Source organism: Scomber scombrus, chromosome 12 (assembly GCF_963691925.1).
Source record: "Scomber scombrus chromosome 12, fScoSco1.1, whole genome shotgun sequence".
Classification (NCBI taxonomy): Eukaryota; Metazoa; Chordata; class Actinopteri; order Scombriformes; family Scombridae; genus Scomber; species Scomber scombrus.
This window is the reverse complement of record NC_084981.1, coordinates 16,180,530-16,198,412: the sequence shown is the minus strand read 5'-3', so window position 1 is coordinate 16,198,412 and position 17,883 is coordinate 16,180,530. Positions and strand designations below refer to the sequence as shown.

The 17,883-nt window shown below is 38.9% G+C and overlaps 1 protein-coding gene across 1 annotated transcript in view; it reads left to right on the top strand.

Moving 5' to 3' along the window:
• The first annotated feature begins 3,891 nt into the window (after positions 1-3,891).
• zcchc24 (zinc finger, CCHC domain containing 24) overlaps positions 3,892-17,883 on the top strand; it is a 34,654-nt gene continuing 20,662 nt past the window's right edge. The window contains exons 1-2 of the mRNA XM_062430138.1: positions 3,892-4,352; positions 7,716-7,916. Of these exons, the coding sequence (XP_062286122.1) occupies positions 4,113-4,352; positions 7,716-7,916 (441 nt within the window). The 5' untranslated portion in view covers positions 3,892-4,112. The remainder of the gene's footprint in view (positions 4,353-7,715; positions 7,917-17,883) is intronic.

The window sequence follows — 17,883 nt, the reverse complement described above, 5'->3', positions numbered from 1 at the left end:
TTGTGCTGTTTCTGCAACTGGAACCAACATCCCCCCATATTTTGTTTTCCCCAGGGTGAATTACGGAGACTACTTCCTGTGAAATGGGCCTGTTGGAAGTAGAGGGGGAGCCAATGTATCTAGCTGGATGAAGGAGGAACATCTTGTGGGCTTCCTGAAGCACTTTGTCACACACACAAAATGTTCAAAGGAGAAGCCCACCCTGCTGCTTTTGGAAAATCATGGGTCACATCTCTGTGTGGATGGCCTTGACTACGCCAAAGAAAATGGTGTGGTCATCCTTTCATTCCCTCCACATTGCTTGCATAAGCTCCAGCCCCTTGATAGGTCAGTGTATGGACCTTTCAAGAGGCACGTCAACTCTGCCTGTGAAAAAATGCAAAAGTGCAATGCTAACCGATACACCAGTTAAAGCAGAGATTGAAAATGAGAAAAGTTGTTTGTAGCAAATAATACACTGACTCACTTGAAGTTGGTCAACTTACTTGTTAGAAAATGTTGGACATGTAGGCTACTTTTAAGGCTGTTTGTCTTTTAACCCAAGTTAGGCAACTTCTTGTCATATTTTTGATGGGGATAAATCAGTTCAGAAAGACAGTAAGCATGGCAGACATGTTATAGTCCATGTGTTCTCAGGTGTTTTTGATTACATGCACACACACGCGCGTGTGCACGCGCGCACACACACACACACACACACACACACACACACACACACACACACAGTTACTTTAGTTCCTTATTAGAAAACAATGTTGTAGCTAAACAGTTGCATACTTCAACTGGGCTGTTTGACATTTTAACTAAAGTTGCTGGTCATATGTTGCAATCTCATTGTTTCATTTAATGTTATAATCATATTAAATTGTTATGAAACAATGGCTTTAATAAAGGCTAGATTTTTTCAGCAATGTGAATTCCTTTATTTTACTTCTCATTAGAGAGGCTAATTCAAATAATAACCTGGTTCAAATTCATGGTTTCAATACATGGGGCATTGATGAGTACTATTATAGAGGTGGTGTTCATTTCAAAATTAATTTTCTATCTTAAAAAACTTAAAAAGTTACACATTCTTTTAAATCACTTTTGTTTCTTTTTACTGAAGCCCCATCGATAACTGTAGAGACAACCAACCCCATACCTTGTGACAACCAACACAGTGATGGGGTTGGTTGTCACAATGTGTCAGAGTGTCTTTGATGCTTAATTACTTCTTGTTACAATAATTCGTAAAAGTGAAAGGGATACCCATTTCAAGTTAAGACCTTAAGCTTCCATCTAATGTAGCAATGATTATTGGAAGATGTTTTGATGATCAGCAATTCACACAAGAGTAAAAAGTGTGACACCAACCTCGGTCTCCCCTATATATATACAATGGACAATGCAAAACGAACTAAAACGAAACAGAATTGCAGATAAAATCAGCTTCATTCTGGTTCTCAATGTAGACCATTTAAAGTTTTGCTTTTGATTTAGCTCCAGGTGATAATTGCTGCTCTGCTGTTGGTTGAACATCATTAATGGTTGGAGAATAAAATAATAAAAATGTATTTGCACAATATGGTATCTTTGATGAACAATGACTTGGTAAACCATATTTGGTGTCATGCATTCTTTCATCCTTTTCAGCTTCTAAAAATCAATGCTTTCTTCCTAATACCTGAACAACTAAAACTAAGACTAAAACTAAATAAAAACTAAACTAAAACTAGTCAGTTCCTCAAAATAAAAAAACAAATTACTTAATCACTTGTTAAACTAACTTAAACTAAACTGAAATTAAAAAACAACTAAAAAACTACATTTAAAAAAATAAAAACTAATGAAAATTCCAAAACTATAATAACTCTGCCAGCCACTGACACACACATTCAATAGGCAATAACTGTAGTTATAAGTAAAGAAATTGTGTGAGTTCTATACTATTACAGTACAATATAGCCTATTAGGCTATATTAAGCTTACTGTATAGATCTACCGGTAGACTAACAATCAGTGAAATACACATATATGTTCAATGGGTTATGTAAATTAAACTATTGTGAAGGAAACAGGAAGAATGTGAAGGAAACAGGATGAATTCATACTATGGGTTGGCTCATGATGAATTTGAAATACCTAACTCTCCTGTTGTCCTCAGCTCATTTTTGACCTAGGATGACAACAGGCATTAACTCAAAAATGAGATATAGTTTAATTTAAATGAGGTCTATTTACCATAATTTCCAAAAATATGTGTGAAACCTGTGGTAATAAGTCAAAAACCAAAACCACAACAGGTGGGTTAAACCACAATGCATGTTTGACCTATAATAGTTGTGTCTCAAATCCAAACTTTATTCTTTGAGCTAAGAGATAATGAAGAGGATTTTTTTTTTTTTGCATTTTTTTCTGTAATGTCGAGTTTGAATTTATCTATCATATTGCTGCGCCACTTTAGATAACGTTACACTTCAGTATCTGAATACTTGAAAATGGTTGCAGGCAAATGACAGGAAATATATAACGTTAGGCAACAGGAGGGTTACTTCACAGCCAGGGTCAATAAGTTGTGATGGTTAGGTAAGTAATTTCCTCTTAGCTAAAAGAATAAAGTTTGGATTTGACAACACAACTATTATAGGTCAAACATGCATTGTGGTTTAACCTCCTGTTGTGGTTTTGGTTTATAAAGCATAAAGTATAAATTATCACCCAATTCTGTGTAAGACCTTTTTAGCCAACTTCATTCTGACTTATTACCACAGGTTTCACACATATGTTTGGAAATGATGGTAAATAGACCTCATTTAAATTAAACTATATCTCATTTTTGAGTTAATGCCTGTTGTCATCCTAGGTCAAAAATGAACAATAGGAGAGTTAAGTATTTCAAATTCATCATGAGCCAACCCATAGTATGAATTCTTCCTGTTTCCTTCACTGTGTGTGAGAGTGTTTAAGTAGTGTGTATGAGAGTGTTTCAGTAGTGTGTGTGAGAGCGTTTCAGTAGTGTGTGTGAGAGAGCTTTTCAGTGTTAGAGAGTGTTTCAGTAGTGTGTGAGAGCTTTTCAGTTGTGTATGTGAAAGCATTTCACTTGTATGTGTGTGTGAATTTCAGTATAGTATGTGAGTATTTTTGGTTTCATAAATGTATGTGAGAGGAAAAGTATGTGTATGCGAATGGTAATTCTGAATTATGTCCCTAACGCCCCCTCTTACAAGCAGCTGTCATTCTGTGCTGTATATGTGTGAAGGACATGCGCCACAAGATGGAGACATTTTTAAGCTTTCCTCATAGCTCTCTGGCCTGCCTGCCTGCCACCTGCAGGTTGGCTACAGGAGCCTGGGACATGCCCATAGACTGCCTTTGAGAGGTGCCTATGTTAAGGAGCTGATTTTATTAATTGATTAACTGATTGGTTGATTAAATTGTTTTTTCTAATGGTGTTTTCTCATCAGTGATCCAGCTTTTTTCTTATATTTCACATTAATAGATATTTTTCAGATGTTTGAATAAGCATTAGTTACAGTATTTGAAAGCATATAATCCTGTGTGAAAGGCTGCTGACTATACGATCAGATAAGCTTTTACTAAAACAGCGACACTTCTAAGATAAGTTAGATGCACCACTTTTCAGCACCTATATGTTATAATAATACATCTCATAAGGGTCAGAGATGTGAGAGTCTGTTAAAGAGGTTTATTTTAGTTAGTGATGTGGTGGGAGCTGAGCTGTTAGTTTGAGCAGTTAGAATAGGAAGATGAACCATTTGTTTGAATAGGCTGTAAATGAATATTCATACAAACCAGACGCGGATTGGCTTGCGTCCTCGGTGACGCACAGCCGTGCTCATTAAATATTCAAAAAGTCTTTCTCTGCCCTGCTGCAATAAAGGCAGATAGCGGACCATGGGGAGCAGGGGGAAAACTTTTTATACTGACATGTCAGCGCAATGACTTTTTGAGTAACATCTAACTGGGACGAGGCTCCCGGCGTGAGGAGGGCAGGGTCCTTTGCGGGAAGAAAAAGGAGCACTTGACATCTGCCTGGGAACGAAAAGCAGAGTTGAGAGCAGTCCAAGAATCAGCGGTGGAAAATCCAGTTTAGCCATTTGAATTGAAAGATGAGCTTGTTGTCTGCCATAGACACGAGTGCCTCTGTGTACCAGCCAGCGCAACTTCTCAACTGGGTCTATCTTTCCTTACAAGACCCCCACCAGACCAGCGCTTTTGACGCGTTTAGACCCGAACCCAACTCTTCCCACCCGGATCTCAGTTTCAGCAAGACTCCCGCAGCGGCGGACTTGAGCTCTTCCCTGAACTCCAACTATCTCAACAACTTCTTTCAGCTGCAGCGCAATGAGGTGAAAGATGGCATGCCGCTTAATGATCTGACGGGTTTCACATTGTGAGATTATATTTGAGTATTAGTGTCACTTGTACTATTGTTAGAAACTGAGCTGGTTTATGTGTTGACTGTGCAGCAAATGTTCTTCAGTATGTACAGCATACACAAAACCAACCGCCATGATATTTCTTGTATGGACAGTAACTTGAAGTGGTCTTGGAGTAGTTTAGGACGTTGATGAAAAAACAACAACATATCACAACATTTAGTTTTTAATTGGCCTGATATTAGCACACTTTACAGAAAACAAGTAGGATATAAATATATCACTACAATTGTAAGCCCAAAGAAATATTATTGGAGTATCATATTGATTGCTCTGGAGGTCAAAAGTGTATTATAAGATTGTTTGGGAAATTGAGAAATTTAATTTTGGAATCTTATTAAACCCTTTATTACAGAAGCTAAACTCTGTCTATATAATGTATATTTTTACTGTATGGAGGATGTGGGCAATTTCATTCCCTTTCCTTATAATAAAATTAAATAATAATTTGGGATGAAGAAGTCTCTTTTCAGCATACTATTAGTCATGGATCAAATTAAAGATGAAACTGTTAATCAGACATGCCTCTGATCAAAGTGAGAGGTAATGAGGGACAGAGATGGAAATAGATTCCCCTGCACGCCTCTGTCTGGAGAGAGCAGGCCACTGCAGCCTTTTGCTGAGGTTTGCTCTCTCTGACTTCTTCAAATAGACCAGGTTGTGCAAACAAAACCAATCCTTGTTTACGTATTGTCTATTTTTGTAGCTCCGTGTAATTTTAGGGACAAACATGCTGATAATGTATGCAGGGGTGCAAACCTGATACTGCAGACCATACTGTGAAAAAAAGCCCCACCACTGCACCCCTCAGACATATAGTTACTTATTATGGGGAAATGGTAGGGTAAAAAATATACAGTAAACTTCCCTGTGCGGTGATTACACTGCAGTTGAGTTTCTTATATCTATGTTTCTATGCGTTGAAAACACTAGCTGTAGATGGATGGTGTATTCACCATTTAGAGCCAGTGTCCATTATTATGGTAACCTAAGAGGCTTTTGAAGTCATTTAACATGGAACAGTCCTCTGAAAATTGGGTGTGCACATTATACATTACACGCAATTGTGTAATGCAATTCAATCCGCATGAGTATAAAGTGTTTCAGACTGAGGGAACACACATACAGTCTGGAAACAGTTTAAGGGGTGGGGGGGCATTTTGCAACTTATTCTACTGGCTACGCCAAGTAAAATAAACCACTGCAGAGATTTGATGATGAGATGAGTAATGTAGTTGTTTTTGCAGCAAAGGATCACACAACACTGAATGTGAAATAGGGACAAATTAATGCATCAGTTATTGTTGATTTTGATTGGGTCACAGGTTAGCACAACTCAATCTCATATGATGACAGTTTTATTTTAAATACTTTGCCACCCCTTGAAACTTAGTTCCCAGCTAAAAAGACATATACTTTTATGTGTCCATAGAACATTTATATGTCCACCAATAACTGCAGCCAAGGATGGGAAATAGCTTGTGTAATCTTTCTGTATTACGTTGTTTGTATCTATTCTACATTGATCAAACCCTATAGCAGTTTTCCTCTGCAAGTCCCTTTTCTTCAAATCAGTCACTAGTTTTCCGACCCCACAGCCCTGGTGTAAACACAGCAGTGTGTGATTGCCCCCTGCGGTGTGACACCACAGCCCTGTATCTGTGAAAACAGTCACAGGTCTGCTACAGTTGTCCACCTCACTTTGATTCCCACACAGCAGTTCTGTGATGGTCATCACATGCATACACATCCATTGCCACACATATGAGCACACAACCTCTGAGCTGAGTCACTCGCTAACTCGCTCACTCACTCACTCACTCACTCGCTCACTCGCTCACTCGCACACAGACACACAAAATAAACAAACTGTCTCACCCCACCATTAGCAGATGTGTGTGAAATCTGTTTCCTTTGGGCTGACAGTAGGAGGTCTGAAGCCAAACTGAAGAAATGTGAGGACCATAAATGTAGCAAAGTTTCTTGTTTTATATTTGTTAAAATAAGACTTTAAGTGTAGCGAATGGAGCGAATACACAAACATGTACATTTCCACAAAAAGTGGTAATGCATAACACAGTAATATTCAGCTAAAACTGATGGCAGATGGAAAACTTGACAAACTACATGGCTGTAATGCTTGATTTACAATGACTAGATGTAATAAATGAACATGAGCCTTAAAGCTGGACCTGGTTAGCAAGACAATCTCACAGCCTGCAGATACAAATTTGGCTTTTGGCAGCAGCCAGGTTGCCAGATCCAAGGTTTCCATGCTATGCAACATTAAACATCAACAGTAACATCATTTCCCAGACACAAAATTGTGTACCAAAAGGAGGCATGACATTCAGTGATGAGAATGAGTTTATCTGTGGATTTCATCATGCCCAAGCACCCACTGACTCATGTGCTTTTACTGCATTTGTTATTAGTGCTGCTAAACTATTGAATGTCAAGACAGATAAGTAAACAGTTAGACTGTTTGTGTAGCAGCTTGTCCACAGGGGTTAATTACCTGACCATCTGAAATACAAGCTTCTATGCTAAAACCGGAATAATTTAACCCAGAGATCCATTCCTGTCTGTCGTGGCTGGATTGTATTTGAACAGAGGAAGATATGAATGAGAAGGGAAATGAGGAACTGCAGGCTATGCTTTCACTGTTATTAATATTCAGAGGGCATCTTCTGTGAATTCACTGGGCCAGAGGCATGCATTGCTGCGTTCTGTGGCTCAGAGCAGACTGCAAACACTGACCACGGCTAGTTTACCGCCAACAGTGCATGGTGACATTGCTGATGTTCCACAGGCTGGCGAGGGAACATGCCTCCCATCTTGTTTACAATGAGTCATCCTCTGTAAAGTCCTGTCTTTCTCTACGGACATGCTCAGTACTTTTCCAGCACATGAGCACAGCTGGGCCTCCCGCCAGATGTTCTGAATTTAATGAGAGAAATGATCTTGGAGGGGTTTTTTTCTTCATTTTTTTGTGCAACATAAAATAGGACAGGGAGCACTCAAAGGAAATTGGTGATTAATTGCAGCATCTTAAACACTCAAAACCAGAAATGCAATATTATGTGATGCTATCTTGTAAATGGCGCTGTTGTCACGTATTTGTCAACAAGTCACATTTTATACAACCCCTGGATGTGGGAGTTGTATGTCATTTGAATGTGAAGGTGCCCTAGTGTTAACATATTTAGACAAAGAAACTAAAGAATCAGAGTTTATAATCTAACCTTGTTTGATATTATTCTTATTTTATAGGCCTTAAACAACAACGTGTATAAGAATGTGTCACCCTATGGCTCCTTGAACAACATCGTGGATGGACTCAACTCTCTGACGGACCATTTCTCAGACCTTTCCCTTTCTTCAGAGCCAAGAAAGCCCAACAAGAGACCCCCACCCAATTACTTATGCCACTTGTGCTTCAACAAGGGCCATTACATCAAAGACTGCCCTCAGGTAAGACACGTAATACACAAGTATTACATAGTTGATTCCTCATATGACACAAGTATCTTACATCAACAATTAAAACTCCCTACTGTCAGGTATACAGATTGTCCTGCTCATGTTTTGTATTGCATTAACTTGATGTTAATGATTGATGTGATTTTAGACTTCTGTGTTTTTTCACTTAGTTCAATACAAGCCAATGATGGCACTGTGCTTGCCACAGCCAATCCCTCTCTCTCTCTCTCTCTCTCTGTCTCTCTCTCTCTCTGTCTCTCTCTCTCTCTCTCTCTCTCTCTCTCTCTCTCTCTCTCTCTCTCTCTCTCTCTCTCTCTTTGGCTCTGGTCTGACCTACTTGTTAAACAGGCTGGCCTCTGTCTTCTCTAGTCATCTGTGTGAGTGTGTGTGTATATGTGTGCGTGAGTGCATCTTAACTGCAATATCGTTAAACTACATGTTACAAGAAACCATTCATTATGACCATGATAAATAAACTTGTTTGGCCAGGTCAAGGGTCAAAACTTTGCATCGTTTTGTCATGTTAGCTGTGGATATTCAAGATTCAGACAACCATGAAAAAATATTCTAACATCTATCTTTTATGCTTAACCTGGTTTCTTTATATGTAGCCAAATATAAAAAAATTAATGCACAAAGTTAAATTATTCTGCTTTCCTGGTTTCCCTCTGATACCATCTATTATGATGCAGGTTTTTGTGTGCAGCACCAAATCAACCTTGAGGTCTAGCAGGGAGGTCACGTGCATGCTAATGTGTGACTAATGTGGCCCCAGCTGTTGTCATCTCCTGAAATCTAAACACATCTTGCAAACCATCAGGAGAATTTTAGGTTTGAAATGATCCAAGCTCATTTACGTAAAATTACATCTACACAGAAATCTCTTAATAATAATAAGAAAGCCCTCATATGACATGATGCTGCAGGTAATGCAGGTGTACTGTCACTGTACATCTGCATGTAAATGAGAGAAACTTGTTGATTTGCTTGTAACTTAAATTATGGATATTGTGTTTGTGTGAGTTATTGAGGAAGGAGTGAACTATAAATTTGGTGTGGTGGATATGTCATTGTTGTGTTACATGGCGCCTTGCAAAGGCAATCTCCACTGCTGGGACTGTTGCCTAAAGGTGATCTGATTTCACAGGAGGGACACAATGGCACCTTGCCTCGGAATTGTGGAATTTTTACACAAACTTGTTTTTTTGTTGGACTCGTGGTGCCTCATAATCTCTCTGTCTCACTCTCTTGCCTCTCCCTTATTTCTTCTCTCCCTTTCCTTGGATGAGGTGCAATAGCCTAACTCCAACCCCGAGTTTCTTTTGCATGGAATGGTAATGAGGAGCAGATGTGAGATTAAAATGCTTAGACTCGCTTTATGACATATGATGACTGGTCTCATGAGGTCTGTAAAAGACCTGTGTATAGATGAAATATCTCTTGGACAGCGCCAAACTCCAATGTGTGGGAATTAGATCATCTATTGACAACTCCAATGGGATTATTGGGCAGTACTATATCATGAAACATGTAACTTTTGCCTTTGTTTTTCTTTGTAGTAATCCTAAAGTTGTTGAAGTGAGCATCAATCAAACAATGTTGTTATACTCAACATTGGAGCAGGTGTACGCTCAGTAATATGTAACCAACCAACCATATTTCTAAAACCACATGCTATGTATTTTAAAGCCGATGATAATCTTCAGCGTGCCATTTTAAAACTAAAGGACCAAAGTCCTCCTTTATAGAAACTCCTGTCTTGCTATAGATTTAAGCATTCAGGGGTGGAGCTCCAAATTACACTCAGCCGTCTTCTGGTTTATATTTCAGCTGTTCGTTAAACTGCCAGCAGTAACTCAAAAATACAGCAACTTCTCCAAACGGCCTCCACACCTACACAGTTCATCACCATCTCAGTTATTTAGGTCTCTCCTGGGCTTTTCCACCGTAAATTTACCTTCCATTTGTGCTACATCACTTACACTATTGCCCAGTCACCTGTCATTGCATGCCTAGCCAAGGATAGTTAAGCCTTACTTAACCAGCAGAAGACCCAAGTAGCAGATGTGTCACACATCTTGCAATAGAAACATGAGTTTATAATGGCAACAGTATTCACCTTAGCCATTACCCAAGACTTATGTCATTTTCCAAACATACTTTCTTTTATTATTATCTCGCATTATCATATTACACTGTTTTGTGCCCATGGAGACTCTGGTATCTGCCTGGACTGGAATGCATTTGAGGATGTGTATGTCCCTACTAACAGTTTGTCCTGTTCTGAGGTGCTTTGCCAATGAAAACAGAGGCTCCTGCTTCACAGAGCTTTGCTCAGCTTGTCATCCTGCTCCAGCACGGAGAACCACACTGATGACATGTACAGTCTTCCTCTTCTACCTCACCTCTACATGTTGTACTGTGGTGTTCTGCCTTAAAACGTTTATCATAGAGTTTAAACAAGGGGAACTTTTATAAGAAATGTATTGAGATCACATTTATTTAATTTTACATTTATTTTGATTTAAATAACAAGGGATTGCCATCAAATCCCAAAACTAACACTTAATTGATCCTACTAACACGTATTAGCTGTGTATCCAAAGTCTGATAATGTGTAGCATGTAGTGTGCCAAAGACCCTCCCTAGTGTCCAATCAGAGCACATACATGAGCCACATCGTTGCACTGGTTTACATATTCCTTTATTTCGATCAACTGCAGTTTTTTATTTAGTTATTTTTCTCAAACTGCCCATCTGCTGTAAATACTCATTATCAACACGTGTGATTTAATCCATCACTGAAAACAAATGCATGATTTACTCCTATTTGAGGAATGTTCGCTAAGTTGTAAAACTTTTACTTTTTTAAAAGAGGAACTATATATTTCTGATTTTTTTAAAAAGAAAAAAAAGATTTAGGTCTCTGACAGCAGGGAAACCTAACAAAATTGAGAGACGGAATAATACATTTTTGGTGTTGGTCTATTCATGGGATTTGTTGACAATGAGAAAAAGATAGAATAACAGTTGCTTAATCCTGTGGATACATGTGCAAATATACTATCCACCTGCTTTGCTTTGTTTCTGTTCTTGTACAGCCTCCATCCATCATTCACCACTTCCTTGTATCAAGCTGTCATCATCAAAATTTGGCTTGGAAATAAGTATTTGATAGGGTTTATATATGTCAATTGTATAATTACACTTCTCTGAATGAATTTATTTTACAATATACATTTGGATGTATATATTGTCAATGTTAAATCCATTCCTATAAGAAAAATATTGTGTGTCATGCTTTAAAACAACCCTAACTCTACCAACCTTGACCTTCCGTTGCTTGGTTCAGAGAGAAGTTAGGCAATTAAATAGTTGAGGTTACCAAAGTGTTTATGCATAACTTGAATTATAAGATCTATTTTTGTTATGATATGTTAATATTGGAACCATCAATGGTCGCGGAGGAGGCTTGTGGCTGTGCTGAGTGAATTATTTTTCAGGGAACTCTTAGTAGTTGAGTGAAAGCCACAGGCCTGGCAGCAGCTGCCCAGTGCTCCCTGTCATGGGGACAGAGGTGTTATGTAAACTGGCTTTTATTCGGAAAATGAGGTCGCTCCCCCAGTTATGAGCAGAATGCCCCTCACTGCCACGCTTTGGCTCCCTTCCAAGATGTCTTCCACTTGCGCTCATGATTTGATTCTGCTCGTTGGACTAATCCTTCCAACAGTTGGCCCCACCTCCGTTTTGAGTGATCAAAATGATGCATTGAATGACATATTCTTGCTATATCTCCCTGTAGGAAGATTAAGTCATGGAAAATGTCTTTGCTGGAATGCAGGTCTGTGGGTATGCGTGAGTGGGTGCTGCTGCTACATGTGCTGGTCTGTGTTTTATGTGTGTCTATAAGCTACACTGGACTCCTGTCCCACTCTTGGTTGTAATGCATTCCCCTGGTGCAGTCCTTCAGAGTTATAGCTTCCTGAGCATCTTTTTCTTTTTCTTTTTCTTTTTCTGAGAAATATTCAGATATGTTGAAACTGGTAGTGCACTTATTTTTTTTCCACAAAGCTTGAAAGCCACAAATACATGACATAATATTCATTACTACAACTGTTTTCACCCTTTATCCCATTTTTGTTAAAGCCCAGTAACATGAAATATTTATTACTAAATGTACTACAAGAGTTAAAGTGTGGAAAAACTAAAATTCAGAACCCGCTGCATCGTCAGGACTGTATGTTTTGTTTTGTATTAGATTTAATTTATTTATTAGATTTAATTAACAGTGACCAGGCAACATTAACTAACAACTGTCATTACATTTTGACTCTAATATTGCTTCATTCTGATTGGAGCACAGTGATATGTGACGTCATCCCACCCACTTCAAACCAGTGAGAAGAGCACAGACAAAACAAAAAAAATACAGTAAATCTGTCCTGAGAACTAACAAAAAAAATGACGGGTTACATATTGTTTGTTTAATCCGTAAAAAAATAAAAGAAACAAATTTTAAAAAGACATGTTGTGGTTTTATTGGGAGATGTTGGTAGGCATATTTTTTTTTAACCTTCAGACATAGCCAGGTTAGCTGCCCCCCCCCCCCCCTGTTTCCAGTCTTTGAGCCAAGCTGAGCTAACCGACTGTTGGCTGTTAGCCTTAGATTTAAAACAGTCATGAGAGAGGTATTGATCTCTTGGCAAGAAAATGAATAAGAGAATATTGTTTTAAGTGACACTTTAGCAATGAAAAAATGTTTATATTGGGCTGCTGCATCTGTGCTTGGAGAAAGACCAATGTAAAAAGCCACTGATGAGATTTGTCCCTTTTGGTCCGCAAATTTGATTAATTATGCATCAAGCTGATGGCTTCACTCAAACATGGAATGTTATGTATGTATCCATCTGTTCATAAGATAAGAGAGGGCAAATAGAAAAGAAGAGCAGGGCTAAGAGCATCATAGTGACTGTGTTGATCAGAAACACATGAAGCACATTGATCCACATACAGAGCCCTCTTTATCACACCAGGATAATGCGCCTCTTGTTCAAATCGTTGTGGTGTCTGTGGAATGTGTGTATATATAGCATCAATTTCAAACTTTACTTTTCCTCTTGAATTCTCCTTCAGTTATCTCTGTTGTGATATTTCTGTTGAAATATAAAGAGATAGCACTTGTTAACAGTGAGAGGTATGTTGATAAGGAACCATTCAAGTTACTACACACTGTTGGATGAATGGCCAAACAGCTTGAATTTCTGTTTCATTTCAACACATGCAAATGCTGCCATTTCTTCTCATCTCTGCCCTTGTCAATCAGTCAAGCCTATGATTTGGCCTTGTCTAGCAAGTATCTGATTGTGACCATATGCCAATTAGTGTGTGATGGGCCTCACACCTCGAGTGGTGGTAATTTCAGCAGCAGCCTGTCCTTTGTGACAAATGGTCACCATAATCTCCCATAACAGTGTCAACATGGAGACCTGAGGCTGTGAAGTGAGGGCCTCTTCACACCCGAGAGAAATCACGCTGTGAGTAATGTGTTACTTGCCCAAATGTGTGCTTTTCCTTTGGTCGTGGTGATAAACTTAATGACATGTCATCAATGCAGCCCACTTTGTCTACCATAACAAACATCAGTGATTGTTGTTTCACCAAAACTTATTTGGTTTTTAAATCTTCTAGAGTTTGCTTTTGACAGAGTAGTGATCCTTTTCCAAATAGGTTGGCAGTCATACTGGGATAATTGTGCAACCATTTTCTTTTAATGTGTTGTTGTACTACTTGGTGGGGGTAGAATGGAAGGTGGGCGGTAATGTGTCAAATACACATTGCAAGTTTCTAATTTACCAATGTTACATCATCACGGTGTGTGTGTGTGTGTTTGTGTGTTTGTCACATTTACATCTGGGGGGTAGAGTGCTCCTATAGTGCTGCACTGTTGGCTATAGGGTAATACACTGAGTCAGAAACAGTTTAAGTATCTTCTTTGGGGGTAATTCAGTAGTCGTTGAAGGAGGGGAACATTGACATATCCACTTCACCCAGTTCATTTTTCCCAGCAGCTCATACTGTAAGATTTAAACCAACACCTCTCCCCCTTCAATTGCAGGGAGTTGAATTCATAACATAGAGTGTAGCATCTTGTAAAAATTAAAATTTCCTGGCCATGAAATGTTCTATTATTCCAAGCACAAATAGTTCAGTTTAATATTCCTGTGTGCAACAGAGCCGCTCCACCGCAAGCCTCTGGCAAAATATTTGTCAACTTATGTGTAAGAAACATGATAAATCGTTTAAAATAGCATTCTATCCCTCTTTGATAGTCAGTCCAGTGATGATTAGTCAATAGTTCAACAGATTATCTGGGCTTAATGTCGCTGGAGACATCACTGTAGCTTTCCCCTGGAGGCTAATGTTCCTTGCAGGAGAAAGAACATAGATCCTACATCTGTCCTTTAGCTTTTCTAATCTCTATTTCTTCTCCCGCGTTCTCTGAAAGATATCTATAGTAAAATCATGTATTTACATTTTACTCTGCCTCCACCAGCTGTTTTCCGTCTTCTAGTCCTTGTTTCATTCCTGCTCTCTTTATGCATCCTGCAGTGTGTTAACCCTGTCGATAAACAATCTTTCAACACCGCAGTCACACTTCAGCATTTGTCATGAGAGAATGTTTCACATTTTACCCCCATGATCTCTCCCTGGGGCCAATTGCGACATGACTGCAGTCATTTGCTTCGGCGGGCAGTTGGGATGGTTCACCATCATGGCATTGAGCACTATTGAATTTGTCTGCGTCGGACACAGAGAGGGTATAGTTCGAAAGCCTGAGAAGGGCACAAGAGAGACAGCGAGCCAACAAAAAGGGGAGTGAGGGCACTTCCCCTGAAAGGAAATCAAAGTTAAAAGAATGATAAAAGTGTGGTTTCCTGCCAGCTGGTTTGTGTTCTGTACAGAAATCCCATTCTTCCTCTCAGTTTTTGCTGAGACAACAATCGCACCACTTCCTGTTTTGGTAACCGTGACACTTAACCCCATCTCTGTGAGGCAATGCACTCTTACATTTACCACAGGCAGGTAAACTCACAGCTGCTTCCAGAATAAATGTTAGAATATGGTGAATGACAACAGATACTTCAAACTCATCATCAGGAGGGAACTGTGTGAAGATACACACACATTTCTTCTTACTGTCTGCTTAACATGAGTTAAATGATACAATTTAGCTTTTTTAAGGGTAGCTAAACTGACACTAAGTCCATCAGTTTTCCCATCTCAAATGGATTAGTCTCACTTCATTAAGTTTGCACCTCCTATCATCTGATTAGTCCTTCTTTCACACTCAGACTAAGGGTACTTTGTCTGCATTGTGCTAGATGATTATTTTTTATAGGCCTTGCCTGTAGAGTTTCTTATATCATACTTCTGATTGTCTTCCTACCACGCCGATGAGCCATACGCAGGCTGGAGTTAATAAAAGAAAATAAACAATAATGTGTTTGGGGCAGTTGCCCGTCACATTGCTTTATGTAAGCTATGAGAGAAACCAGGTCACCACTCATTTTAAAAGCTTGTCACTTTATGCTCTACCTCTTTTATCTTTTTAAAATGCAACATTTTACCCTTCTACTGAATATTTAAGGGACATGGTAACATGACCAGGAATGACCTGTACAGTAACAACACTTTGACTTGTGTGCTTAACACAACCACTGTGTCACTGGGGTCAGCAGCCATACACTGAGGCCTCAGGAACCAGAACAGGATGGTTTGCCTTTCACTGAGGGAGGGAGGGTTCAGAGGGTCAAAGGTCAGAGTTTCACTACAGCATGATGTCCTGTTAGCACACCATGTCCAGAGGGGTTTTGTTGGCTTCTATTCACTGCTCATGTTCTGTCATGCCACTGTTATAGACCATATACAGTATTTAAATCATATACTGTTTGTATAAGTCCATGGTATGTGACAGTAACAGTCAAACATTTGGACACACATTCATTCACAATGAGAAAGTGTGTCCAAACCATTGACTGGTACTGTATGGTATGTAGTATGTACAATTGATCACTGTTTCCTTTTGCTTTCCGTTTGATTTTTATAAGATAAGATTAGATAAGATTTTTGAGAACTTTCCTTGTGACATATTAACCAATTTTGCATGTTTTTTGACTGACGTACGTGCATCTTGGGCACAGATGATCCGGTGTGGTTTTTTTTTCTCATACTGCTTTTATAACTCATTCTAAAGTGTTGCCAGCCAGACCTCTTTTATGGCTGACAGGCACTCCAATCTTTCTACCAGTGAAATGATGATTTGGTTACTTAACAGTTCAAGTCATATTACATTAGATACTTATTTTACATGCCCTGATGGTCACAGTAACATAATTTCTCTCCACTTAAACTCAGAATTGAGCTCATCAAGGTATAGAGGATAAAAAGGAATTCATAACAGAGCCAAGTTCTATATACCAAATCACCAAATCATCAGACTGGCAACAACATTTTGTGCTAATCTCCACCGGTCGATTGGTATGTGGTTGAATTAATTGCTCCTCGTAGCAGCACTGATTCCTCCGTGATATACTGACAGAATGACAGAGAGGACGGACAAGTGGACAGACAGGCAGCGACACTGTGAAGCTGCGAGCGCTGGCACACAGGACTGGATTTGGTGTCAAGAGATCAGGGACTGACACTGCTGGCTTTGTGTTGTGCTTGAATGGACACCTTAGGGAGAGACTGTGGTTCTGAATGAGCACCATTGGGGAAAGCCCTAGTGGTGGGAATGGAGGCTGGTAATTAAGGCAGTCATTGTATGCCTGTAGGATCTGCTAGACAGAGAGGTCAGGAAGGCAGGCCTATATTGTTCCCCCAGCAGGGCCCTCACTGCATCACAGTGGTGCGTCAGACTCAAGTATGTTTGGATAGAGCCTTGGATCTTAGAGAGAGAGAAAAAAAAGAATTACAACAACAAACCACACAGATGGCCCTATATAGTTTGTTTGTCTATATGTCAACATATAGACCATAAGGGCCTCTTGTGTGGATTTAATTTCGTTACTGTTGTGTTCTCCCTCTTTAAATACTTTACTGGAAGGCTACCCAGGAGCTTGAGTCCTCCTCAGGAATCAGGACTATGTTAACCATAGATTACAGTACAGTTGTGGTCAAAATGTGAAGCCACGGGAGGGGGGCACAAGTTAGCCCTTAACTATGCTATAGTGACAGTGCTGTGCTTTGAATTTATATTTATTTGCATAAGTTAAGATCAATGTAAGGAGGTGGAATTAACAGCAGAAAGGGATGTGTTGATCATTATTTGTAAATATATTACATACATATATTGTATCTGTAGCTCTATATTGTATATAGATATATAATAATACTACAATTTCCACAATGTCATAATATATGTAATATTGTTGGTAACCTTAAAATAAGATAACTGAGTGGATTTGTGAATTAATTTCAAACAAGCAATAAGTTGGAAGATGTATATAAAAGTACAAATTTGTAAAACAGTGATATTATAAAGTGTAAGAAATAAAGGATCTGACAAAAAGCACTTGGATGAAGAAATTGTTATAAATGGTTGTAGAAAAGGGTTGCAGTATTAAAATGAAGGATATATCAACCCTTTACCACTGTTCCACTTAGAGGATGCTGGTTCATAACCATGCTAGTGCAAGTTACATGAATATGAACATGTAATATGTATTAGTAGATTAGACCCTCTAATGAGTTAAATAGACTGTAGTATTGTGATTTTTTGGTGGCTTTAATGTGCAGTCATTCCATATAAAAAGGTATGATGACAGTATTACCATTACATTTACATCTTTTGTCCTTTTACATATTGTTAAAAAATAACCAGAATTTAATTAAGAAACCTTTGCTCCTCTTTATCTCTCTATGCACTGCCCTGTAGTGTTTCGGGAAGTTTCTGGCA